Source organism: Melopsittacus undulatus, chromosome 9 (assembly GCF_012275295.1).
Source record: "Melopsittacus undulatus isolate bMelUnd1 chromosome 9, bMelUnd1.mat.Z, whole genome shotgun sequence".
NCBI classification, from domain to species: Eukaryota; Metazoa; Chordata; class Aves; order Psittaciformes; family Psittaculidae; genus Melopsittacus; species Melopsittacus undulatus.
The window spans coordinates 25,682,978-25,709,417 of record NC_047535.1 but is presented as its reverse complement, the minus strand read 5'-3'; the positions used below and the strand labels follow the sequence as shown (position 1 = coordinate 25,709,417).

General features: G+C 39.2%; 1 protein-coding gene across 2 annotated transcripts in view; it reads left to right on the top strand.

The window, feature by feature from the left end:
* ATP2B2 (ATPase plasma membrane Ca2+ transporting 2) overlaps positions 1-26,440 on the top strand; it is a 182,843-nt gene that overhangs the window by 116,162 nt on the left and 40,241 nt on the right. For both annotated transcript variants that reach the window (XM_031049245.2, XM_031049244.2), the window contains exons 12-16: positions 10,244-10,485; positions 11,050-11,284; positions 16,611-16,790; positions 17,788-17,875; positions 25,667-25,773. In XM_031049245.2, coding sequence (XP_030905105.1) covers positions 10,244-10,485; positions 11,050-11,284; positions 16,611-16,790; positions 17,788-17,875; positions 25,667-25,773 — 852 coding nt within the window. The remainder of the gene's footprint in view (positions 1-10,243; positions 10,486-11,049; positions 11,285-16,610; positions 16,791-17,787; positions 17,876-25,666; positions 25,774-26,440) is intronic.

Genomic DNA, 26,440 nt, shown 5'->3' with positions numbered 1-26,440 from the left:
ACGTAACTGGAATTGTGATAATGACAAGTTCAGAACCATTGACTAAAGTTTTCAGAGGCAGCCTTGGTGGAAGAGTCTTGAGATGTGAGGGTGAAAATTGTTGATAGAGTGCTAACATGTGTATTAGAGTGGCTCAGAGGACATTTTCCAAATGTACAATCACTAGTTAGATCAATGCTGTAACTAAAGAAAATGTATCTCTCTTTTCTCCAATCTAAAAGATGAGGTTTCAGCCCTAGAACAAATGCATTAATGCTTTTAATGTTGACAAAAAAAAGTGTAAATCCCTACTACTGTTTTTAATTTTGAAATACACTTTTTAAACTGCAGTTGTTACTTTGAAATGTAATTTTCACTACCCAATCAGCTTAGCATTATGCAGTTTGTCTCCTGTATTTTCTCTGCCTGCAACACTTGTGAAGCCAGTGAAGCCAGCATGCAGTGAAACCTCAGTTGAATACATCTCAAACAAGGTAGCAGATGTTTGGGTTTTCATTATGAAGGTACCAATTACAATTTTGAGTTAGGTGCAGTTTCTCTTTCGCACTTAAAGAAAAATGTTCAGCTCATTTATTATTCATGGAAATACAGCAAGCATTTTGCCAAATATATGGAACATAGTATCAAAAAATCTATGCAATCTGTTAATCTGTTCTTAATTTTAATCAGTTGGGTTTAGAAATGGCATATTTGTCCCTGGTGTGTGTTCAGATGATATCTGCAGTAGGGGAGCATGACGCTCTTGCTTCTTTCTTTATAGCTATCTTGAACTGAAACATTGTACTTAGACTATATTTAAAGTAAATCGGATGTTAATTAAAGTAAGTTAATAATAATTGCTATGTCTAATTATTTTAGGTTACTTGTCAACAGCTCTTGTTGCAGTTAAACAAAGCTGGAATGGCACTAGGATAAATCTACCAATTGCCAGTTGCCTGTGAATAGGACTGCACAAAAGGACAAGAGTGGAGATTTTTAGTGTCCAGATTTGGAAATGGAATACATAATGTTCAGTGTGAGAGCCAGATTGTCCCATAATGATACATTTTAAGGGAACATACGAACGGTTTTGATCAGTAACAATGGGAAAGTCCCTTCATACAGAGAAATACCATCTTAAACTGTGATAAATATATCAAGGCTCTTCTGGGAAGATATAGAGGAAAATCTGTGTCTGTAAAAATCAGTTTAATCTCATCTGGGAACACTAAAGATGGAATAGCCTAATCATAACTGAGATTAATCAGTAGTATCACAACAAGGCAGAGTTTGTTCTTTTCACTGTAACATGGTGTATTATTGTACCTCTGTTTAAATACAGCCGTGAACCATTGTCATTTGAATTGAGAGATTTAAAAATATTATTTCTTAAATTTGAAATGCATCAAGTCTTCACTTTCCATTCTTTTAATCTTGAAATGTAGGCTATTTGGTATAAAAGAAAAAAGTTCAAATTAGAGAACCAGAATAACCCATGTGGCACATCTTGATTATGGAGTCGCTAATGAACTGCAATGTCTAAATATAAGTTTTAAAAGATATCAGGTAATGTTTTAATAATTTGAAATCAGGAATCCTTGCTCTGGGCTCAATTAAATTAATTACATAGATAAATGTAGTTAAATTTAGCTTTGTTAACTACCTCAGATATTGCTTCTCCTCTTGTTATCCCTTCTTCTCTGCTTGAGAAACTGAAGGAAATAGCAGTTTTTGTTCTACCTAGTTCTAACACGAAGTAGAACAAAACTAGGAGGACTGTACTCATATGAATAGTGCAAATTGCTCATGTGTCAAAATTTTGCATGTCTGAAAATTTGTGCACAGACAATAGAAATGTTTTGTTTGCTTCTGAGAGTGAACTGAAAAACTGATGACGTAGGGAGTAGAAAATGGACAAGAAACAGGTTGAAACCTGGTCACAGGGGGTTGGGATAAGTCCAGCTGGAAGCTGATCACTAACAGTGTATCCCCAGTAAGGGGGCAAAGCTGTTTCATGTCATTAATGATCTGAGTGATGGAGCTGAGGGCCTGACATGCAAGTGGGAGACTGAGAAGGCTAGGAGTGTTCAGCCTGGAGAAAAGAAGGCTCAGGGGGATGTTATCAATGTGTATAAACACCTGGTGGCAGGGACTAAAGAAGATGGAGCCAGACTCTTTTCAGTGGTGCCTGGTGAAAGGCAAAAAGGCAGTGAGAGCAAACATGGGAAATTGCATTTAAATGTAAGAAAACAAGTTTTAATGTGAGGATGGTCAAGCACTGGCACAGGGTGCCCAGAGAGGTTGTGGAGTCTTCATCCTTGTGGATACTCAAAACTCAACTGGACAGGGCCCTGAGCAACCTGCTCTACATTATCCTGGGCTTAGATGGTTTCCCAGAAGAGGGAGGCTGGTGCTTGTCAGCCTCAACTACACTGTAAGTCTGTGACAGATGTGTGCAGGACTGGCATATCCATCTTTTACTTTTAACTAGTGATAAGAAGAAACAATTTTCATGGTTTTCCTAATATTCTTTTGCCCTATACCTTTTTAATTCAAATGGAACAAAGGTAAATTTGTCCTTCAGACTGAAAGTGTAGTCTAATTACTTGCTAATAAAACTAAGTGCAAAGTATTAGCTCTCTTTGAATATAAAAGTAGGTAACAGTCAATGAAAGCGGGAGTAGAGACTGTCACACCAGGCTTTCAGTCTGTTCTTCATGCATGATTTAATCTTCTTTCATAATCACTCTGGAGGGAATTTATGGATGGTATCATTTTGGTCTTACCGCCGTTATGTGAGCCGAAATAAGTACGAGTCCATCTTCACTGAACCACACCACTGCTGCTCCCTGAACTTTGCCATGGTGATGGGAAATGTCACACTGATACATTACATAATTACAGCTGGCCTTGACATTATTTGAGGCAACAAGAGATGTTGAAATACACTGGCTTCATGCCTTATCTGACTAAACTTGTATCCGTCTGGAGCACTAGTGATGAGGATTAGACGGTAACACAGCATTGCATTAATTAAATAGATTGTTGCATCATTTCCAGGTTATTCTTCAGATCATATAAAAAAAAATTATTGTCCTCCTAAAAATCTCTTGTGGTTTAAGCCCAGCCTTTATCTCAGACTGAAGCCGAAAACACAGTACTGCACCAGCGACTAAGAATGAGAAAAGTAACTGTTACAGCCGAACCCAGAGCAAAATCAAGTAACTATCTTACATGAGTACGCATCTGATACAGGAAGCCTGAATTTCAGTATCCTCCAGCTGTTGGGGTAGATCAAATTATGCCAGTTTTACCTACCTGATTCCATTGTTCTGGCTACTGTACAAATACATTGTTTCTTACACCCTATACAGTAATAAGTCAAACATTTCCAATTTCCTAGAAAGTTTGAGCAGATCTGATAAGTAAATGGCTGTCAGATAACAAGGTGGGGGCCTGTGACACTGCTGTCCCTCGTCTGAGGAGCCTGCTTCATGTTGGCTGGGGGTGTAGCACATGTTCGGTCAGTAGAAGGAAGGCTTTTAAACTGCTTCACTATTACTACTCATTTCTTGCTGAGACAGCAGAACTGAAGAGTCCAGAGGAGGCCATAGCGATGATGGGAGGGCTGGAGCAGCTCTGCTCTGGAGCCAGGCTGAGAGAGCTGGGCTGGGTCAGCCTGGAGAAGAAAAGGCTGCTGAAGGGGAGACCTTAGAGCAGCTCCAGTGCCTAAAGGGGCTACAGGAAACCAGGAGAGGGAAAGGGTGGCTGGAAAGCTGCTTGATGGAAAAGGACCTGGCGATATTGATTGACAGAGCTGAACATAAGCAGCTAGTGCCCAGGCAGCCAAGAAGGCCAGCAGCATCCTGGCCTGTATCAGCACCAGTGTGGCAGCAGGACCAGGGCAGCGATTGTTCCCGTGCAATGGGCACTGGTGAGGCTGCACTTCGAATCCTGTGTCAATTCTGGGCCCGTCACTACAAGGGAGACATTGTGGTGCTCGAGTGGGGCCAGAGAAGCGCAACCGAGCTAGTGAAGGGTCTGGAGCACAAGTGTGATGAGGAGTGGCTTGAGGGAACCAGGGTTGTTCAGCCTAGAGAAAAGGATGCTCAGGGGAGACCTTATTTTGCTCTCTACAACTACCTGAAAGGAGGTTGTAGTGGGGTGGGGTCGATCTCTTCTCCCAGGTAACAAGTGATAGGACAAGTTGCACCAGGAGAGATTTAGGGTGGATATTGGGAACAATTTCTTCCCTGAGAAAGGGTTGTCAAGCATTGGAACAAGCTGCCCAGGGAAGTGGTTGATTCTGTATTACACAACCAGTTCCAAGTTCTTTGTTGCTCTTTTTCAATCCCTTATGCTGACCTCAGTTCACACTTTTGATTTTAATGTAACTGAATTTCAACAGCGTTGTACCTTGCAGTGATGATTCTGAGTTGTAAAATAGCAATATTGTTAGAAAGCATGTTGCTTTTTGTGCTCTATATAAAACAGAAACAACTTTTTAATTCTTAAGATGAACAAAATTACTTAAAATTCAAAAAAGTCTGAGGACAATTTGGGATCTTCCTCATCAGTCAAGTCAATAATATTATTCTAGATGTGTCCTCAAGGGCAGCAAAGATCCGAATCTGCACAAGATATGAGGACTGATTTTATTCCTAACATATACAGGCCTTATGAAAGTAAATTCCTACCCTTTTAACATTATAGAGGTGATGCTGGGCATTATTGTTAGGATGCTGTTTTGGTTTTACTTGTTTTCATCTACAAAAAGATTTAAGAATTCTAATTTGGTTAATTAGTATTATCCTAGTTGTGTATAATTAATACACCAGTTGGGATCTGCCCAGAAAGACAGCAATGTGCTATGTGCTGAAAGTACAATGTGGACAGAAATTCAGTAGAACCAAATGCAAGTTCCACAGTATTGTTTAAGAAAAGCCAGACAGGATTATTAAGCAACATTTCTAAACTGTAAGTGGAAATGTAAAACAAATTTCTGTAAGAGAATCTGTGCATATCAAACCCAGCCTATTTCCAGACAAGCTTTAACAAATTTTCTGTTGCGTTCTTATACAGGGATGTGCACTCCCATGTAGTTCTGAAGATGTAATACAGTGAGAAAACATTAAATACTCTTAAAACAAATAATAAGGAGAAGATAAAGCAAATTTGTTCATGGTGTTTAGTACCCAGAATCCAGATAATAGCTGGGGTGAAGGATCTGTGGAGATGGTCTTCCTATGAAAGACAGAAAACCAGTGCTGCTGTTGAACTTCTGTACTTAACAGGATCTCCCTATGAGAATTCATAAGTGAAAACTCGAAGAGCTGATGTGTAGTATTACTGCTTTCTTATTTCACACATCTTCTGAAATTGTTTCCTGTTTTGTAATTGAAAATTTTACTTACTCAAGCAGTTTTAGTTTCTTAATCCTTAGCTAGAAAAAGGACAGTCCTTCCATCTTGAAGTTTTTCTCTAAGATAAACAGTCATTTCTAAATCTGTCTTGGCTTAGCTTGAGGTCGGTTGAATAAATCTGTATCTACAAAAAGCTGATACTTAAGATTATCACTTTTGTCTGATTTAATCTTGCTTTAGGTTTCTTCCATTAAACCATTGATTCAAAATATGTAATGAGGGAGCATCTCTGAATTTGATAGTGCTCTAGTTTTTTAGTAGTTCTCCTTTTTACAGTATTAGGAATTAAATAATAAAAGTAGTCCATGGTTCAAGCAGCACTGATCCTGCTTGGTTTTACACATATAATGTTTAAACATACAGAGAAAATCCCTGCACAATCTGGTCTGTTTTGTCTTTGCTGAATAAATAAATTCCAGAGTGGATTTTTTTGAAGTTTAAAAATATTTTTTTCCTTTCTTTGCCTGTTGCAAATGGAGTTGAAATGAAACATTTGATACGGATATCATATTCTAGCAAAGTTTGGGGTTTTATTGTGATAAAACTGCTGTATTTACAGTCTTTATAATTCTGAAGGAGTGGTTCAATCTGTAGAACACAGGAGAATAGCATAAAACAAATTACTTCAGAAAATGCATGCAAACCTAATATTTTAATGCAGGAAAAGTGCTTGGATCTTCTTGCTAGGTCCTCCTGTTTCACATCAAAAGGGGCAATGAGAAAAATGAGGTTTAATAAGTGTTATGGCAAAAATCGGCATTATGATTTGGTAATCTAATTTTAAAAGTAAAAGCAAAAGCACCTCTAGAAGTTACATCCATAGTTTTCTCTTTCTTCATTCTTAGCCCATCTTATTTTCCTGTGAAAATATTCTGAAAACACCTTTTATAATCCAGATTCACTGTTAGGTCAATACTAGCTGTTGGGTCGTTATTTTTAGGTCTTAATAATACAGCTGTACTTTGACCTAGAAACCTATTTTGATTTGGTAGTTGTACCTGTGCCTGCAGTTTGTTTTACATGCAAATATTCACTTACACTTCAAATACTATTATTACCTAAATAATATAAAGACTTGGAAAAAACATTTGAAAACATGTTACAAGGACCAGTGGAAGGTTGTTACTGGGGGAAGATATTGATCAGTTTCTTCCTAGTAGAAGCTTGTACAGTATGCGGCTGCCTTGTGCCTAGCAAAAGGTCTACCATTGAGCTCTTGAGAAACAGCACGTTCAGAAAGGTGAAGTTCCCATTTGCAAATCACAGTTCTCTCACATGTTATCAAAGGATTTCCATTCTCTGAGTCAATGAAGTTGTTCCTAGTTAATTATTTAAAAGTAACCCCTTTGGGCTGTCCTTTCAATTGTTTTTCAGGTGCCAAAACCTGCAGATTTCAGCAAGAAATAAATTTAGATACAGCACGGTAGGAAGGTTTAAAAGCCAGCAGCTTCTGCAAAGGATTGTCAGGAACAGTCTGCAAGGAGACTGCTTTTGGCATATAGATTTTGAACTGAAGCAATACAGGAAAGGAAGTGCTGCTTGCCAGCTCTCACCACCATATGCTTTATTATAATGTAATGCACAAAGAATATGGAGACAGCAGCTGCTCTAGAGGGAGGTGGCCACTTGTCAGAGTTTGAAACCTTTCTGAAATGTCTGTTCATTTTCTTGTCACTGGTATTTTTTCCCCTTGCTTACGTATTTGCATTCTAAAGATGTTCTCTAAAAGAAATCTGTTTTTAGAGCACGGTAAGAAGAGAAGAATACGATCTAGTTTTCTTTGAAATGAAAATAATTCTAGAAGGACTCTAGTTTTTAAATTGTGAAATGTGGGTAGGTTTTTTTCTCGATGTCCATTCATATCAGGGCATGATGAAATCTTATGTATAAATTAACTATTGTCTAGGATTGTATGTCCTTTTCATGGAAAGAAATTTATGTCTTTTATTGGCTGCCAGTGTATGTTTGCTAGTTGCTTGGTCACATTCACATTTAAGTCAATGTCAAGGTTCGTTGACTTTGGTGGCAGAGAGAACCAAAGCTTAGATGAGGATTTAGATCTGAAATGGAGTTTGATAGGATACACACAGAGAAACTGGCCTTTCCTGGCATCCCTACCCAGGCAGAGAGGTTGACTACCCTATTGCATTAAGAAAGCTGAAGTTCTTAACATGTTTCAGGAGATGTGCACCTGCAATGTCATGAAAATGTACCTTATGTGTTTAAACAAAACTGTATTTTAAAGGGTATCTTTTTGACTCCTGAGATTTTCATATCTGAATGTAACAATCCTTCCAAATACACGTAACTAGGAGCACTTGCATCTTACATTAGGGATTCTCGAGTGAATTTGAGAATCCAGGGAGAAGTTACATCACAGTATAATTGGATTATAGCAGGGCAAGATGTTATAGCATATAATAAAATTAATATGCTAGCATCCTCGCCAAGTATCAGAATTTTACACTGACCCTGGAATAAGGCTAAAATGTCACAGCAACACAAATGCAACCCATATAACTCAGTAAAAATAATGGCTTACATAGAGGTAAGAAGTTCCAACTCTTTTTGGAAGGATAAATCCCTTTGAGACAGAGATTTTTAGATAAAATCATAGAATAGTTAGGGTTGGAAATGACCTTAAGATCATCCAGTTCCAACCCCCCTGCCATGGGCAATGACACCTCACACTAAACCATGTCACCCAAGGCTTCGTCTAACGTGGCCTTGAACACTGCCAGGGATGGAGCATTCACAACTTCCGTGGGCAACCCATTCCAGTACCTCACCACCCTAACAGTAAAGAACTTTCTCCTTCAATCTAAACTTCCCCTAAACTTAAACAAGTTTTAACCCATTACCCCTTGCCTGTCACTACAATCCCTAATGAAGAGTCCCTCTCCAGCATCCTTATAGGCCCCCTTCAGATACTGGAAGGCTGCTATGAGGTCTCCATGCAGCCTTCTCTTCTCCAGGCTGAACAGCCCCAACTTCCTCAGCCTATCAAATTGCCTATTATTACTACCAAATTATTACCTATTCTTCACTGTAGATGTCTCTCTCTGAAAAAGAAACTACATGGCTCTGTCATCAGGTATTTATTTTCCTGGTGATGGAAAGTTGATTCTTATAGAAAAATCTGTATTTATTTGCTTGCCACAGTTCTACACCAGTCTATTATTATCTATCTGACTTTCATTTTCTAACCCAGCTGCAATTGGTGGGTATCTGCAATATATACATACTTATTAATACTTATTTAAAGGTCCCCTTTTCCCTTTTTGTGGCTGTATTTTTTCAAGAATTCAAATCTAAGTAGGATTACTGGTATGCAACTTTAATCAATCCCTATGTGACCACTCATCCCACTGAGGGACAGTGTAGGGAATTCCATTGCTTTAAGAACTGTATTTCTGAAGTAGACTGGATTTTGAAGTCTTTAGTGAAATTAAACATGGATTATCAATATTGTCCTGCAGTCCTAATTCTGCAAAATTTGAGGCAGTAGTTGAAGTCTCATTAAAAATGATGACTACAGTCTTGTCCTGAGTCAAATCTATTTTCCATGCAAATGAAAGTTTTGAAAACACTTCTCCTTTTGGTTCCTGTAAGTATAGTTTAGCCCTGGCTTAAGCAACACTCCTTTAATTCTAGACTAGTCTGCTCCATTTTTTTCTAACATATAAAGCATTTATTGTCTGAAGCAGCAGACCAAAATTCGGTTAATTACAGAAACAGTTACTTTTAGTTGTAGAACTATTATTTTATGGATTGTTGGAAATACCTTTTTCACTGAAATTTGCTGTTATGATTAGACAAAGATTTATTTTTACAAAAAAAAAAAAAGCCTGATAGGAAGAAAAGGACAGATCTTTCTTAATCATTGTCCTGGGTTCAGCAGTAGCAGTCATTTTTCTCCTTCTTAGTATCTGGTGCAGTGCTGTTTTTTTGACTTTCAGCCTGGGAACAGTGCTGACAGCACCAATGGTTTTAGTTGCTGCTCAGTAATGTTTACTCTGATAAGGACTTTGTGAGTCTCATGCTCTGCCAGGGAGGAGGGGAAGCCAGGAGGAAGCAGAGACAGGACACCTGACCCAAACTAGCCAAAGAGGTATTCTGTACCACAGCACATCGTGCCCACTATTTAAACTGGGGGCAGTTACCTGAAAGGGCTAGATCAATGCTCAGGTTGGGCTGGGTATTGGTCAGAGGGTGGTGAGCAGTTGCATTCTTTTCCCTTGTTTTATTTCCCTTATCATTATTATTATTGTTGGTAGCAGCAGTGGTTTTGTGTTATACCTTAGTTACTGGACTGTTCTTATAGCAACCCATGGCAGTTACATTCTTTTGGTTCTCCTCTCCATCCCTCCGGGAGTGGGGGGAGGAAGTGAGGGGGAGTTGAGTGAGCGGCTGTGTGGTTCTATTACCAGCTGGACTTAAACCATGACAGCCATGGAAGTTAACAAAATGGTGTAATTCTAAGCAGGTGAGAAAATGAAATCCCCCGGTTTTGACAAATGAGAATTAATTCTTTTTGAGCTTAAACTTCATTTTTAACTATCACAAGATATTCAACTGCCAATGGCTAATTTGAAAGCAAAGAAATGCAAGACACCAAATGTAGCTATTTGGCTAGGGAAATATTCCTCATTGTGAGAATAGCTGTTTCAAGTTGGTTATAGCTCTGTGAGATTTTTTGCTGGTTTTTAAAACTTGGAAAACTAGTGCCGGCGAGTTTCAGATCTTAAACTGTCGATTTCAACTCTGCATTCATTGTTCAGAAGCTGTGGTTTACTGCTTATCAGTAGAGAAATTAATATCTGATTTTTCCTTCTCTTCAGCCACCAGAGAAAGAGGGCGGGCTGCCTCGCCAGGTCGGCAATAAGACGGAATGTGGTCTCTTGGGATTTGTCCTGGATTTAAAGCAGGATTATGAGCCTGTTCGAAACCTCATCCCCGAGGAGAAGCTCTATAAAGTTTACACCTTCAACTCTGTGAGAAAGTCAATGAGTACTGTCATTAAAATGCCAGATGGCAGTTTCCGAATGTACAGCAAAGGAGCTTCTGAGATTGTGCTGAAGAAGTAAGTTCCAGTGGATTAGTTGCTGTGTTTTTCCAAAAGGCAAAGTGTTCTGACACTAATAAGACAGTGGGAGAATTTGGGTCCTGGAAACTTGCTACTTACAGCAGAAATATGACACACTATAGGAGTATAACCTGTTATTGTTATTTTCTAAACATATATATTTTTAAATGCTCACTCCTGCAAGACTCTTTGGCTTATTTTTCTTACCACTGGCTAGCCAAAGATTTGGGTCTGCATTCAGCAGTACACAGATGGATGGTTTATGTTCAACACCTTTGGAAAACAAGGATTTTTCAATTTCATTGTAAGTTGTCAGCTCATTAATTACATCGTTATTAAGGAAATAATGGCTGAAGGGCTCTTGGTGCCTTTGTAATAAGTTGCAAACAAAATCTCTCTGACAGTTCAGTAGTGAATCTTCTTGTTTAATGTAGATATTTAGGCTGGAAATTCAAACGTTGCCATCAAAGAAGGAAACTGTTGAATGAAATATGCTCACACAAGGAAATACCTGTCAGCAGTCATGCAAATACATAGTCAACTTATGTATTTTCCAAACAGATGTTCCAGGATCCTTAATGCAGCTGGTGAACCTCGGATCTTCAGACCCCGCGACCGAGATGAAATGGTGAAGAAAGTGATAGAACCCATGGCCTGCGATGGGCTGAGAACCATCTGTGTTGCCTTCCGAGACTTCAGCAGCAGCCCAGAGCCTGACTGGGACAACGAAAATGACATATTGTCTGACCTGACTTGCATTTGTGTTGTTGGCATTGAAGACCCAGTAAGGCCAGAGGTACATTGATTCTTATTTTATAAAGCATTTCTCAGAGAGCTGAATATTAACCAAGCAACTACTGGTTTCTTGCAGGTTTTATCTTTTTTTCAATTTTAATTAGCGCTGTCAAAGAAGGTAGAAGTGAACTTTAGAAATAGACTTTTCTTGATAATAAGTCACATAATTAACCTGATAAAAATCAACTATTAACCAGCATTTAAATAAAGCAAAATAGGGCATTCTGAATGACAGCACTGAGATGACTTAACCTTCTCTCCGAGTGTAGTATTCAGCAGAAGTTTTATTATGCTCCCAGGTATTAAAGAATTTTTCTTTAAGTAATGCAGCGATGTGCAGCTCTGACAGTAAAGATGTGCAGTAATTAGAATTGCCATGTTTCTGCGATTCTGTGATTTTAACTGCAGTGGGCTTGCTTGCACAGAAGTTGCAGGCAGGCTTGGAGTCTATGTAACAGTTGCCAGTTCACTAATTGTCTTAAGATTGTAACTGGTGGCTACTCAGGAAAACTGTTTTTAGTGTATTTGGGCTATGGAATTTGCTATGGAAAGGCTGCAGATTTCATGGCTACTATACTTCAGTGGCTTGTACAAATACGACTAAAATTTCCACTTAACTGAGGCAATCAGCATTGGCTGTGCATATTGGAAGCATGTGCCTGCTACTGCACTTACAAGATTTTGGGGCTGACAAGGTATCTGGAGAGTGGCTTTTGACATGGGCCTGTAGTGACAGGACAAGTGGGAATGGCTTTAAACTCACAGAGGGGAGATTTAGTTTAGACATTAAGAAGCAATTCTTCAACTGTGAGGGTAGTGAGACACTAGCACAGGTTGCCTGGAGAAGCCCAGATTTATTTCCGCGAGTCCTTTATGAAGTACACTCTTCTGACTGTTGTAACTTTGGAAACTAGCATTACAACTACAGGTACCAACTGCATAACTACTTTCTGTTATAATGTAGAGTAAATCTTGCTTAGGTGCAGACTCTACAATAAACTCCTTATCTCTACAACCATCATATACACCGTGTTCACTTCATCTGTTGTCAGATGGCCTCTTGCTGCTAACCCATCTGTCCCTACACCTGACACTGAACACCTAAAACTGTTTAAAAACCTTAAAATGCTCTGCCTGCAGCAATCTCTTAATGCTCTAGCTCACCTATATTTCACTCAGAAAGTTTCTAAGTGCCAGTGACCACTGGAGCTGTGACTCAATCCTCTTTCCCTCCAAACTGGTTCCATGGTCCGTGTGAGAAAATAGCTGTAGGTCAGGTTGTGTGTGTGTGACAGACTGAGGGGATGGGTAGCATATTATCCAAATAATGAGGGATTTGCCCTCATTATTGAAAATAGCTGCAAACTACCCAGTCATGAGATTATGATGAGGATGTTTTAGAAGAGAACCGCTCTCCTCTCGTAGGGAATAATTGCTTAGGAGCTTGAGGTAAAAATGAGTAACGTTGCTAAAGAGGTCAATTCTGACTTCTGTGTAAAGGATCAAAGAAGGTGAATGCAGGAAAGCACTTTATTTCTAGATAATTATGTGAATAATGTATTGAATTTCTTGTAGTTTAGCACCAGAATATGCAGCAACACTTCTTACTTTGTTGCAAGACACATGGTAAAATGCTTATTATTTCAAAATCTTATCAAATTTTGGACAACTGGTTTTTGGGCTTTGCCTGTTCTTCTTTTTCAAACTCTCTTCCCTCTTTGCTGTTTTTAAGTGGTAATAATGTCATGAGAACTTTTAAAACAAAGTTCAATTTATTATTATACCATACATGGATAGAAAGTAGTAGCAGTGCCTTAGGAGAAAGGAAGGAACAAGCCAGCAAAAACCCAGTAAATTTCAGATAAACTGGCTAGGTCTGAAATATCTGAGTTAGTGGGAATATCACGCTATACATGTATTATGGTGGTGAAATCCTCATTGTAGAGGCAAATAGTAAGACGTTGAGCTGTTTGTTATAAGGGATCTTAGTATTTTGCTAGAATTAAGCCCACTTATTAAATAGGGTCACCACTAGACACCACATTCCAAATGCCTTCTGTAAGGAAGAAGAATATAAAAAAAATAGAACTCTTACTGCAGCTGCTGCTTTGTTATTATTCCCATGGATATCAGAATTTGTTCTGACACAAATGTTAGATTAGGTATATCCAATGAAACAAACCAGTGTCACCATCCTGCTCACCTTTAGTTTCCCTTAAATTACATTCACATTTGTCTTGGGAAAGGCTCATTTTTCTCCTTTTCCCTAAGATGACTGCTGGAGTTAATACATGCAAAATGGAAGCCTACTTGTTTCCACTCAGCTGCTGTGGCACCGTGCTGGTGTGCATCCTTGGAATCCCTGCAGTGTCAGTGGTGCCATGCTTGCATGAGTTCAGAGTTCTGCCATCTGTTCTGAGGATAATGCTGGGAGCTTTCTTGCACTTGCATTTCCTTCTGTACAAGAAAAGGAACTATCTGGATTAATTATGCAACAGTGTTACCCAGCAACTGAACAGCTTTATCCACTAGACACCATGACTTCTGCATAATTCCTTGGTTAATTCAGACACTAGCTTAATTTGATGTCAGCAGCACTGAACTACCTGCTTAGTATTTATCTTTGTGTGTCTATGTGTTTTTTTTCTTTGATAAATATATGAGAACAAATGGAATGATGTCTTATTCTTGTAGAGATTCTCTGTTGATTTTGACAGTCTTTCTGGATTGATTTTAATGAGCCTGAACTGACTTATACTGGTTTGCCAATGTACGCCTACAATCTGTTATTTCTGGGAGATGAACATAAACCTCTTCCAAATGCCACCTATTTATTTGCCACCTGATTCTGATAGATATTCCTGCATTGGATAATTTATGCATGTGTGCATGCACCAGGAGGTTTTCTTTGCAGACCAGAGAATTTTAAAATGTGTACTGAAGCTCTGCAGAACTAATGGAAAATATGTGCTTCCCCTGCCCACTCAGTCTGCCAACACTCTTTCTTCCTTACAGCAATAAAAAAATAGGAACAATATTTTCACTGTAATTACTGTACACAGTATTAAATCAGTTACCACCCACCAGCTGCCCAAAAAATGAGAGAAGAGGAAAATAGAATTATATCTCTAGTTCTATTTGATTTTGAGATGATTCGGAAACTAGGTTGTCCTCCCGTGACCTTGTGTAATAGGACTGGCACTTTTTCTTGACTAAACCTTTTTCTGTTTGCACTGTAATTTATTTTCTCCTTCATGGTTCATCCACTGTGCTGGTTTTACAGAAAGTCATCTAAATCTGTCTTATCCTATGCATGAGAGTCACCACAGTTAAAGTGGCTACTAAGGGCATTCCATATTGGCAAATGGGATATAGACAGGGTTATTAATGTAGCAACTGGCTAGATTGGGAGTCATTTGCTTAAGCAATAGATTTAATGCCCTCATAGAATGTATACCCCCCGCAGAAGTCTAGTTCATAATGCTAAAAGGCTTTAGGTCCAAATAATGTTTCTAGGATCCAACTTGTGGGAATAATATTCTGTTAGTAGAGATAGGAGAATGGGAAGATAAATCTCTGCCCCTTATTTTTTCTGTTGGTTCTGTCATCAGTATTGACAGAGTCATTCTGCAAACAGCACATTGTATGGATGCAGCCTCAGGGTGGAGGGATTTTCTTTGTGGCTATGAGACAAGTACTAGTCTGATCCTCAGGTCTTAGCTCAGTGAGGCATCTGGGGAAATGGAAGCTTCTCTACTGCCTTTATTAAAGATGCAGAAACATGGTGTGAAATTGTATTCACTGATTAGAGTAATCATTATCTACAATATGGTTTAAGGGTGTGTAATTTCAGTCTGACGTGCAGCCCGAGATACATAGCCTCTCTGGCCCCATGGAATCATTAGAAGGCCAGCATTTGCCACACTGGATCAAAGCAGTGGTTGTCATGCAAAAGACAATGCCCTGCCCTTGGCAGTGTCACATATTGCAGCTATAGAGGAAATTAAAATAGAGATGCACAGAAGTAACAGAGTAATCTTGTAGATGGTGGCCCTTTTTCTTAATGTTTTCTGTACTAATGGGTGAGATTAATCCATTGTAATTGGCACTGAGTTCTACAATACACTTATATCTATGATAGAGGTTATGATTGGCAAACTGCACTGAACTGGTAGCAGAATATAGCGAGGCTTTGCTATTGTAGCCAGTAGTATAATTTTGATGACCCTTTATGTAATTCTTTGTTATTTGGGGGCTTTTTGTTGTGTTTTTTGTGGGGTTTTTTTGTTTGTTTTTTTTTGGGGGGGGTTGTTGGGGGTTTTTTGTGGGGGAGGGGTTCTGGTTTTATTTCTTAGTTTTCAGTAAGCACGATAAAATTATTTTCATAATCATATCCTTTGCTTATTAGTTTATGTAGGAAATCAACAGATCTCTATATACATGATTGCTGACATAACTCATCACAGTCAGACAATCCTGTTACTTTACATAACTGTCTACTGAAGGAGCTCAGCTGTCATACAGCAGCAATTTGCAGTCAGTGGTCAGCTATGTATTTGGGGAATATATGCAAGTATGATTTATGTATGAATTACATAGATTGAGAGTGTTAGGCAGCATTGCAGAGCAAGCATCTAGGGCCAGGTCATTGGAGCTGTATTGATTTAAGGGATAGCCTTCAAATTTCCTGGAGGTTTACTTAGGATCACTGCCTAATGTTCAAATGCTTATCTAAGTCGTGCTCATCTTTAGGGAATCTTTTTCCTCTCTTGAGTGTCATTTGTCTACTTCTCATACCTCTCTGCTGCCCCACATGTAAGAACCAGTGCAACCTAGAAATGCTTTATGTCTGTTCCTTGCTATCTGCTGTAGTAAGGAAGTTCAGTTTCACTAGTTCTGGGAAGGGTTTCTGCCTTCATTATGAGTCCTGTGATGCCCTTAGGCTCTGCTAGATACAAATGAAATGTAGAGAATTGGTGGTATGCTGAAGGTATCTGTCTAGGCTGTTCTTGAGGTGTACAGCATGCTCTACCTGATGCTAAAGGTCAGAAAAGCTGCGGAGCACTCCTTTTTTAGTAAAGCCAGGAGAAGCTTTAGGCAGCTTCTCTTAAAAAGGGTTTGCGTGCTCCTTAGTACAAGACTTGTCTTGCCTGTGGCATAACTTCAATTCTGTAATAGTCAGATAGCTATAATATGTCATAAAACATATGAGTTCACTTTTTCCTTCATGAATTTCCTAGCCTTAAAATATTCTGATTTAGAAACAGAATGACTTAAACTTTATGTCTTACCTAGGAATTTTCTTTCCTGTTATATTGCTTTTGTAGGTACCAGAAGCCATAAGAAAGTGCCAGCGAGCTGGTATTACAGTCCGCATGGTCACTGGAGACAACATCAACACAGCACGTGCCATTGCCATAAAATGTGGAATCATTCATCCAGGAGAAGACTTTCTCTGCCTTGAAGGAAAAGAGTTCAACAGAAGGATCCGAAATGAGAAAGGAGAGGTAGTTCATATACTAAATACCTTGTATACAGTATACCTCATATCAGTAAAGACTACTTGGAGAGGCTGCTACTTCTTTCTACTGCTAGCCTTCTGCAATTCAGAATACCACTGAAAATGTGGCCACCTTCTCCTCATGCAGAGCCACTCTCAGCTTAGTGCCTGCCTAATTCAGTGGTTTAGAACCATAGCACCAGTCTACAAGAAATCAAACTAAGCACCTTAAAGCAGGTTTGTTAGCAAAGAGAAGGAACTCAACAGCAGTTTGCAGATGTCTCTCACAGAATTGCAATCTGTACTGAGAACCAGCTGCTCCCATTATTTTATAGCAGTGTATCTAATGTACTGCTATATCCACTCCCTCTAACCATTTCCATAACTTTATCTATTCTTCAGAAGATTTTTAACTCCTCATAAAAGATGAAGCTAAGACACAGTTTATTGAAGTCAGCTTTAAAAAAGCAAATGCTGTGTGCTGTCCCTTTGAGTCTATCACTAATAAATGGATATAGTCATTTATTCTTTGCATTGGTTGATGGAATCCTGGAAATGTTAGTATATGCAGCAGGTTTGTACTTGTTATATTGGTATACAGAGAAAATTCTGCCATAATTGGTGTCAAAATGGAGTGAAGGATTTGGATTCAAAGTTAGAACAGAAAAACACTCTTCTACTTGTCAGCATCCTCTATGTAGAGTCATGATACAGAGTGGAATTAATCCATAAAGATGATAAGAAAAGCTGATTAGGTCCTGTGGCAAATATACCGACATTAGCCAACATCTAAGCTTTGACAGTAGTAAACTGCCTGTTTTCATGTTGTCTTCATTTGCAGTTTTAATGGCTCTTGTAATTTTTCTGTGCTTTTGGAGTAAACTTGCAGACCAGGGCAGTGAAGCAAATCAGCTGCCACACAGACATAAATATACTTTTCATTTTGCTAATCACAGGCTAACAGTTCTACTATTTTGGGGTTTTCTTTGTGTCCTCCCCTGCAGATTGAGCAAGAACGGATTGACAAAATCTGGCCAAAGCTTCGGGTGCTTGCTCGCTCATCTCCCACTGACAAACACACTTTGGTCAAAGGTGCGTACCAGCTGCTTTACGTGTGTGTGCAAACAAATGCCAAAGTTACTGAAGTAAGCTCAGCACCACCATCTGTGTTGTGAAAATTCTGCTTTTACAAATATAGCTGAGCTCTTAGCTTTAATTGCACATTTATACACAGTGCAAGGAAGTGTAACCCAGTCTCCTGTGTTTGTGTTCTACCCGAGTCTTCAAATGGAAAAGAACAGGAAACTGATTGGCATGAATAACAGAAATACCAATCTCATATTTGCCTTGTGACTTTTAAGTGGACTAGAATGAGGCTGTAGCTGGGGAGTGAAAATGTGTGTCTGCTGGTCAGCAAAGAATATATTACTTAGTTATTCATATGAAACAAGAGGGGGCATAGATTTTGTATTCTTTGCCTGTACCTCTCTGTGAAGAAAACAAGAACAATCTCAAGTCACTCAAGCGCATCTGTTCTCTGACAATTATTTTTAATGAGTATTCTAAGATAAAACACTTTTCATATTACAGTAGCAGTTACTGGAGATGGTGAAACTTGGAGCTGCCCTTTATATCATTGCATGAATGGAGATGGGCTTTTTAACCCTAGTCCATTTTCCTATAGGCTCACTCATACTATGAGATGCATTGGCTTCCTTTAGATTTCTGGCTGTATTTTTAGTCTGCTTTTGCTTAGACTGCACCACACAAATGATGTTCTCTTACAACACTGCAGATGGAATGCTCCTATGAAAGAGGGATTTGTTAATGATTTTCTTTATAAAGCCTTTTTCCTATCTGTTACTCACTTCTTGATGACTTGAAATCTTACTCTGTTGACCTTGAAGTTCACACTTAAAAGACAGCTGATGAAATTCAGCTAATTTTTGATTAGGAAGAATGTCATTTCTGGCAATTCTAAGCTGGGGGGGCTGGTGCAGACAGAAGCCCTGTCAGCAGATGATATTTGCTGGCTTCCTGATGAAGAAGGAACCAGATTATTTTGCTAAGGCCCAAAAAAGTCTGGGGAGACCCATCTTAGCAATTCTTGCAGGAGCAAGCATTCAGGGTAAGATCCAGCTTACCAGTTAGATGCTATCAGCTGGTTGGTTCCTTAAATAGTTCACATTTAGGTAGGAAATCCTTTTGATATGACAAGGTTTTGTTGATATGATCCCATACATAATTGATAAAAGCTTTTGAGGAGTATGTAATTTTTTTAATGTTTACATGATTTTGGAGCTAAAGTTCCATTGTGAATTTGAAGACTGGCTCGGTAGGGTCCTTTGGCTTTGAGACCAGTGTATGTAAGGAACTCATGGATCATTGCAGAGAAATCTGGTAAGCCTTGGTACCGTGCACAAGATGGGGCAGCTGGAGACATCCTGCTGTTACTCACCCCCTCCAGCTACTGTTTACACTAGTGGTCTTGAAGTGGGCTGCACACACATCAGGGACAACCCACTGAGATGCGGGAAGAACATATTTTTTGCCATTATTAAATAGAAGATTATGTTTTAGACACTGTTTATTTCATCTCTGTCTCATCCTTTTCTAGTGTATGTTTTATAATATACGTAAATATATTAGTACAGTATTACATATGCAGAATTTATAAATAAAATACATATTTTCGGGTATATGCTTAGAAAGATTTTACCATAGGTGGTCATGATTGGAAACGTTTGGAGACCACTGGGTTGGACCACAGAAATATGAAATCCATAGGTCAATATTAAAACTGCACCAAGTTAGCTGAAGTCTACTCATTTCCCTAGAGCATTGAAAAGATGATTGTATAGTGTTGAAGGTCATGACTTGTACAGCCTAATAGTTTATTTGTTTCCGAAACACACAACAATTTGTCCTTCATCAAGTGGATTAAATAAGTCCCTTGGGAGTCCTCATTTGAATCAGTCAGTATTTCCCTTAAGAGGAAAATAAAACCTTTGCCAGGAAAAATGAAATAAATGAAATAGAGCTGAACAAAACCAAGCAACAATCCAAGAGATACTTACTACTACTGAATGCCATATGCAACTAATATACATACACATAATGTTTTGAAGATGTCACAAGATAAAATGATAGAGATAGATAGAATAGCTAGGGTTGGAAAGGACCTTAAGATCATCTAGTACCAACGCCCCTACTGTGGGCAGGGACACCTCACACTAAACCATGTCACCCAAGGCTCTGTCCAACGTGGCCTTGAACACTGCCAGGGATGGAGCATTCACAGCTTCCCTGGGCAACCCATTCCAGTACCTCACCATCTTTACAGTAAAAACCTTCCTCCTTATATCTAATCTAAACTTCCCCTGTTTAAGTTTTAACCCATTACCCCTTGTCCTGTCCCTACAGCCCCTAATGAAGAGTCCCTCTCCAGCATCCCTATAACCCCCTTCAGATACTGGAAGGCTGCTATGAGGTCTCCACACAGCCTTCTCCAGGCTGAACAGCCTCAACTTTCTCAGCCTGTCTTCATACAGGAGGTGTGCCAGTCCCTGATCATCCTCGTGGCCTCCTCTGGACTTGTTCCAACAGTTCCATGTCCTTTTTATGTTGAGGACACCAGAAGTGAACACAATACTCCAAGTGAGGTCTCACGAGAGCAGAGTAGAGGGGCAGGATCACCTCCTTCAACCTGCTGGTCACGCTCCTCTTGATGCAGCCCAGGATACGGTTGGCTTTCTGGGCTGTGAGCACACACTGAAGCCAGCTCATGTTCATTTTCTCATTGACTAACACCCCCAAGTCCTTCTCCCCAGGGCTGCTCTGAATCTCTTCTCTGCCCAACCTGTAGCTGTGCCTGGGATTGCTCTGACCCAGGTGCAGGACCTTACACTTGGCATGGTTAAACTTCATAGGGTTGGCATCAGCCCACCTCACAAGTGTGTCAAGGTCCCTCTGGATAGCATTCTTTTCCTCCAGCGTATACACCGAACCACACAGCCTGGTGTCATTGGCAAACTTTCTGAGGGCACACTCAATCCCATTGTCCAGGTCACCAACAAAAATGTTGAACAAGACCGGTCCCAACACCGATTCCTGAGGGACACCATTCATTACTGGTCTCCAGTCGGACATAGAGCCATTGACCACAACTCTTTGCATCCAGCCATCCAGCCAGTTCTTTGTCCACCAAATGGTCCACCTATCAAATTGATGTCTCTCCAATTTAGAGACAAGGATGTCATGTGGGACAGTGTCGAACGCTTTGCACAAGTCCACATAGATGACGTCAACTGCTCTAACCCTGTCCATCACTTTTGTAGCCCCATCATAGAAGGCCACCAAATTGGTCAGACAGGAATTCCCCTTAGTGAAGCCATGCTGGCTGTCACCAAGCACTTTGTTGTTTTTCATGTGCCCTAGCATGCCTTCCAGGAGAATGTGCTCCAAGCTTTTGTCAGGCACAGAGGTGAGACTGACTGGTCTGTAATTCCCTGGGTCATCCATTTTCCCCTTATTGAAAATGGGGGTTATATTTGCCTTTTTCCAGGTGTCAGGAACTTCACCTGACTGCCATGATTTTGCAAATATGATGGACAGTGGCTTGTAAACTTCGTTTGCCAGCTCCTTCAGGCCCTGCAGATGGATTTCATCAGGTCCCGTGGACTTGTGCACATTCAGGTGTTTGAAGATGATCTCGAACCAGATCCTCTCCTATAGTGGTCCTGAGGTCTTCATTCTCTCAGTGCCTGCGTCTGCCTTCCAAGACTTGGGTGCTGTGGTCAGAGCCTTTGCCAGTGAAGACTGAGGCAAAGAAGTCATTAAGAACCTCAGCCTTCTCCAAATCTGGGGTAGCCAGTTCTCCTGATAGCTTCCTCAGCAGCTCCTTATCCATCCAAAGAGGTCTCCTCGCCCTCCTGCTGCTCTCCCTTGTAGTCAGGACGCAACACTCCTGAGCTTGCAGTAGGTGATCCTTGAGTATCTGCCAACAGTCTTGGGCCCCCCTGCCCTCTAGCGCTATATCCCATGGAACCTTGCTAAGCAGGTTCCTGAAGAGGCCAAAGTCTGCTCTCTTGAAGTCCAGAGCAGTGAGCTTGCTGCACACTCTTCTCACTGTCCTGAGGATCTCGAACTTGACCATCTCATGATTGCTACAACCAGGGCTGCCCTGGAGCATCACATTTCCAACGAGCTCTTCCCTGTTGGTGAGCAAAGGTCAAGCATGGCACCTCTCCTTGTTGGCTCCTCTGTTACTTGCAGAAGGAAGTTGTCTTTCAAAGTTCAAGAACAAGTCTGTGGAAAATCATGCTGCAATTTTGGCTGGTAATACTCCAAGGGCCAGTAAAAGTTACAAGAAACTATTGAAATATTCACTAGTTTGGGGCCTCTTGTTAAAATGTTGTGTTTTTCTCAGACACTTGTGGGATCAAGAGGGTTTTCTTTTCTTTGATGTATTCTATCTGCTCTAGGGTAAAAACACACATCACAAAGTAAACTTTTTATATTTAATATTTAATGACATACAGCTGCTGGAGGGAATATTTTTTTCTTCTTAACATAGTACAATCCCACCCTGCTAAAGGATCATTTTCATTTTCCATTTCTGTTTTTACTACTGCTGAGGGACTAGACAAAGGCATGGTTCAGCACTGCAGACTGGGCAGACAGCTGGTCTCAAGTATTTATGGCTTTGAAGTAGAGCTACACTGAAAACAAAAAGTTTAGCATCACCAACTGTTTCAGTGCAGTGAAAAGGTTTGGTATCTCAATCCAACTGAAATACAGTTTTTTACAAGGTTTATGACACCCATTGGTATAATTCCATTTTTTACCCTATTTCAAAACATAATGAGTTCATAGAGTTTATACTGATGTGTCCTTATAATACTATTGCTGAAATACTTCAATATTTTCATGCTGTTACTTAAAATACTATGGGAAGCAACTGTTGAGAACTGATGGGAAAGAGCATCTTCTTATGAGAAGGTACAGTAAATATTCACTTTATCAATTAAAGAAGTTGTGCCTTCCAATATGTTTAAATTAGGCTGGAATTATTTTTCTGTGATACTGAAAACAACTATTCCTTTCTCATATAAAGCTGATGGATTAATAAGCAGAAAGAGAACTTTAAAGAAGAAAAGATTTTTAATAATTACCCTTAATTACTAAAATATTTCACATATTATTGCACAGGATGGTATTATATATGGCCCAATTAATGTGAACATGCCATGAGACTAAGTGGAATAATAAATATAGATAAAAGTGTATTAATTGAAATTCTGAAATTAAATATCAGCATGTTATAAATTGCAAGTGGTTTTTAATTTTCATTTGTAAGAAAAAACTTATTTTTCTTCAAATGCATATAAGGAAGAATTCAGGAAGTTGACCTGTTCCACAGTGTCAAAAGTCAGCTTCAGCTAACTCTTCCCTTAAGCAAAGAATATAAGACCAGTTTAAAGGAAGCAGGAAGTATACTGCACTTGAATCCGGAGTTTTCTACTCTCCAAATATCATTTAGGTCTCTGTAGTTCATATTAAATGCAGCTTTGTGGGAGGCCTTGATGCCTTCGTGGTTCCCCTGTAACCTAAAGCACATTGTGATGCATGCTTGGTGCAGAAACGTGTGGTTTAGCCATGTTCTTCTATTCTAATTTCCTGAAGCTGTGGAGCACTGTTCACAATTACCAATGCTGTCTGTAATATTACATGTAACACTGACATTAGCCTTGAAATGATTTGATTAATGTTAGATGGGAGGAAGGTGGGAGGTACTGGATATATTTCACATTCACCTGTGTATTCAGTGCCAGAACCTTTTCTAGCCAGCTTGTGCATACAGTGCCCCCCTTGATAGCTATGCAGAGTTGTTTTAAATAGCAGCTTTTCCCTCATCAGAAACAAGCTGCTTGCTCTGAAAAGCCTATGCCTGATGCAAGGCACATGACTCCCAGATTCCTGCCACATCAGCAGAGTCTGTGTGTGGAACACACTGAAATGTTATGTTCTAGGTGTATTCCTGTGGCCATTGAATAAAATTCTTTTTGACAGATAAAAAGTCATGGCCAAACAGCTTAAGGTGAGGGAACAGACCAATGAAACGGCAAAAGCTTTTTGGGGTGAAAGCTTTGCCAAGTTTTAGGAATTCTCCTGCTATGCTGGTCTTATCCCAGCTGCATAGTTTGATTTTAGAGATAAAAATGACTACTAAACCTTGTGAACAACTACTAAACCCTGTAAATTATTTTGCAATTAGCTGAGGACAGCTGGTAGTGCTGTCATTGACATTAGAGTGCTATTTATAGGAGGGCATTTGTTACAGCCTCTTCAGCTTGATTTGGGTTGTGTTCCCATTTGGAATCCAGTTGTGAGAGGATGTTATCTACCTGTTTGGAGCAGTTAATACTATAGCATGTCAGAGATTTTAACTATTTTTTTTTAAAAGCTTGAACTATTAATTTAACATCAAAAGATGTGTTAATAACAAGAAGAGAAGACCAAAATAAATGCTTTTAACAGTAATGGCGTCTGATGTTCCTGTTTATTTAGTAATGCCAAAGGCAAATCACCCCAACAAATTGAAAGCTCTAATTATAAGATGTTATCAGAATAATCTGCCATTTATCTGAGTTTGTCCTGCCAGTAGAAGGCAAACAGGGTTTTTTCTGCTTTTTGTAAAACTGAAAAACACAGGGCACTAACTGCTTCCATGCTGCATTGCAATCTTCTGAGTGCCTGATAAGCCTGAACCTTGCCAAGAGGCAGCTATTGCTTTATAATCTGCAATTTCCTATTTCTGCTTGGGTATCTGATATGTGAGTTATTTTATTCCAGAGTAGAATGAAAGCTTTTTGCACTGGGAAGGTTTTGATAATTGCTTTTAGAGGTTATGACTTTGTGCAAAATGTGTTAGCAAAAGGCATTTTGTCATTTCCCCACCTAATTAATTTGGAGAGGTGCTCCTGTATCCTACACAACAATCCTGTATTCTAGACTCATGTTTGAATGGACTCTGACATGGAAATACAAATATGAGTGGTGAAAGATCCCCATCCTATCAAAAACCAGAGCTGCTTCTGTTGCCTTAGAAAAATTCTTTATTCTTTTCCTTATTTTCTCCATCTGTGTAAGTGGAAAACACTCCCTTCAGGCTAGTTGTATGAAACTTGATTCACCAAGTGGAAAGTGCTTTCTTTTCTCAGACGAGCACAAAATTAATGTCAGAATTATTTTATTATGTCTATTTATTAAAACATTTGGCTCCAGAATTTAAAGAATTATTTTACATCTTCTTAATCAGTATTTGGCAGAATTGAACATGGCTGTTAAAATGCTAAACTGGCTCCAGCTAAATATAATTCGTCAATGGCATGTTAGCTTTAGGTCAAACTGATTGCCAGAAGGCGTCCCAGTAAAGCAGATACTGCAGTTCAGTCCCAGTTGAGGAGAGCTTTAAGTACAAACTTAAGCCTTTGGCAAATCCTTTCCACTGATGTTTAATCAGAGAGCTGGGCTGAAATGTGTTTACTGTGACACATGATTTTAAGTAGTAGAAATCTTCTAAAAGAACATAATGATCTGATTTCATTCCCTTTTAATTCTATGCATGGTTTGTTGATGTTTTGATGATGCAGGATCAGAACTTCGCATGTAAATTCTAGTGGTGATGTCTGGTAGTGTGTAGTAGTGATGACACAGCTTTCATGGTTCTTTTCCTTAAAAAAATCAACTCTTGATCTGTATAAGACTTGTGTGGTACTATGTGGTCTATGTTACAGAGGCCCTCCTATTTTTTAGAGGGGAGTTCTATCTTACTAATTATTTATATATATTTGTATGTATACACACACACATGTTTTGCAGGTATTATTGACAGCACCCAGGTGGAGCAGAGGCAGGTCGTAGCTGTGACTGGTGATGGAACCAACGATGGACCAGCACTTAAAAAAGCTGATGTTGGCTTTGCAATGGTATAATCTTGAGCATATTTTTTGATGTTTGTGTCATTATAGATTTGCTGTAAGAGGTTCTTCATTACGTGCTGAGAAAGTTGCTTGGTTATTATTTAGTTATTGGAGGGGGTGAATTATGTTGTTTCTGAATCATTTCATTTACTGTGTTTTGTTACTTTTCCAGTATTTTGTCTAAGGTAGTTATTGGCCATGTGCAGAATCCTGTGCCAACACAGAAAGATTGAACTATTTTCTCCACAACAGTGGAGCACTATTTCGTTTTGATAAAATCCATCACTAAGTGTAAAGATGTCTTCCGAGTGTACTCTGATTCAGAAGACATTAATATTCTAGACTATATATTTATATACATAGCTAATTTTTGTTAGCAATTCTGTTCATGTATATTAATAAGATATAATCAATGATAAAAATAACTCAGAAGATCAGTAGTCATCAAGCTGGTAATTTAAACCACTCAGAACGATCATCACATGAACTCCATTGCTATCAATCCCCTCTTCTGTGTCCTTACTTTAAAAAATAGGCCATATTAGCAAACTTCCTAGTGAACAGAAAATGCAGAATATATTCAGCATTTCCTGTTACTATGCTGAGAAGTCTCTGCATAACTGTGGACTTCGAATGAGTATGAAAATCTGTATTCTAACTGTCTCTGTGCTTT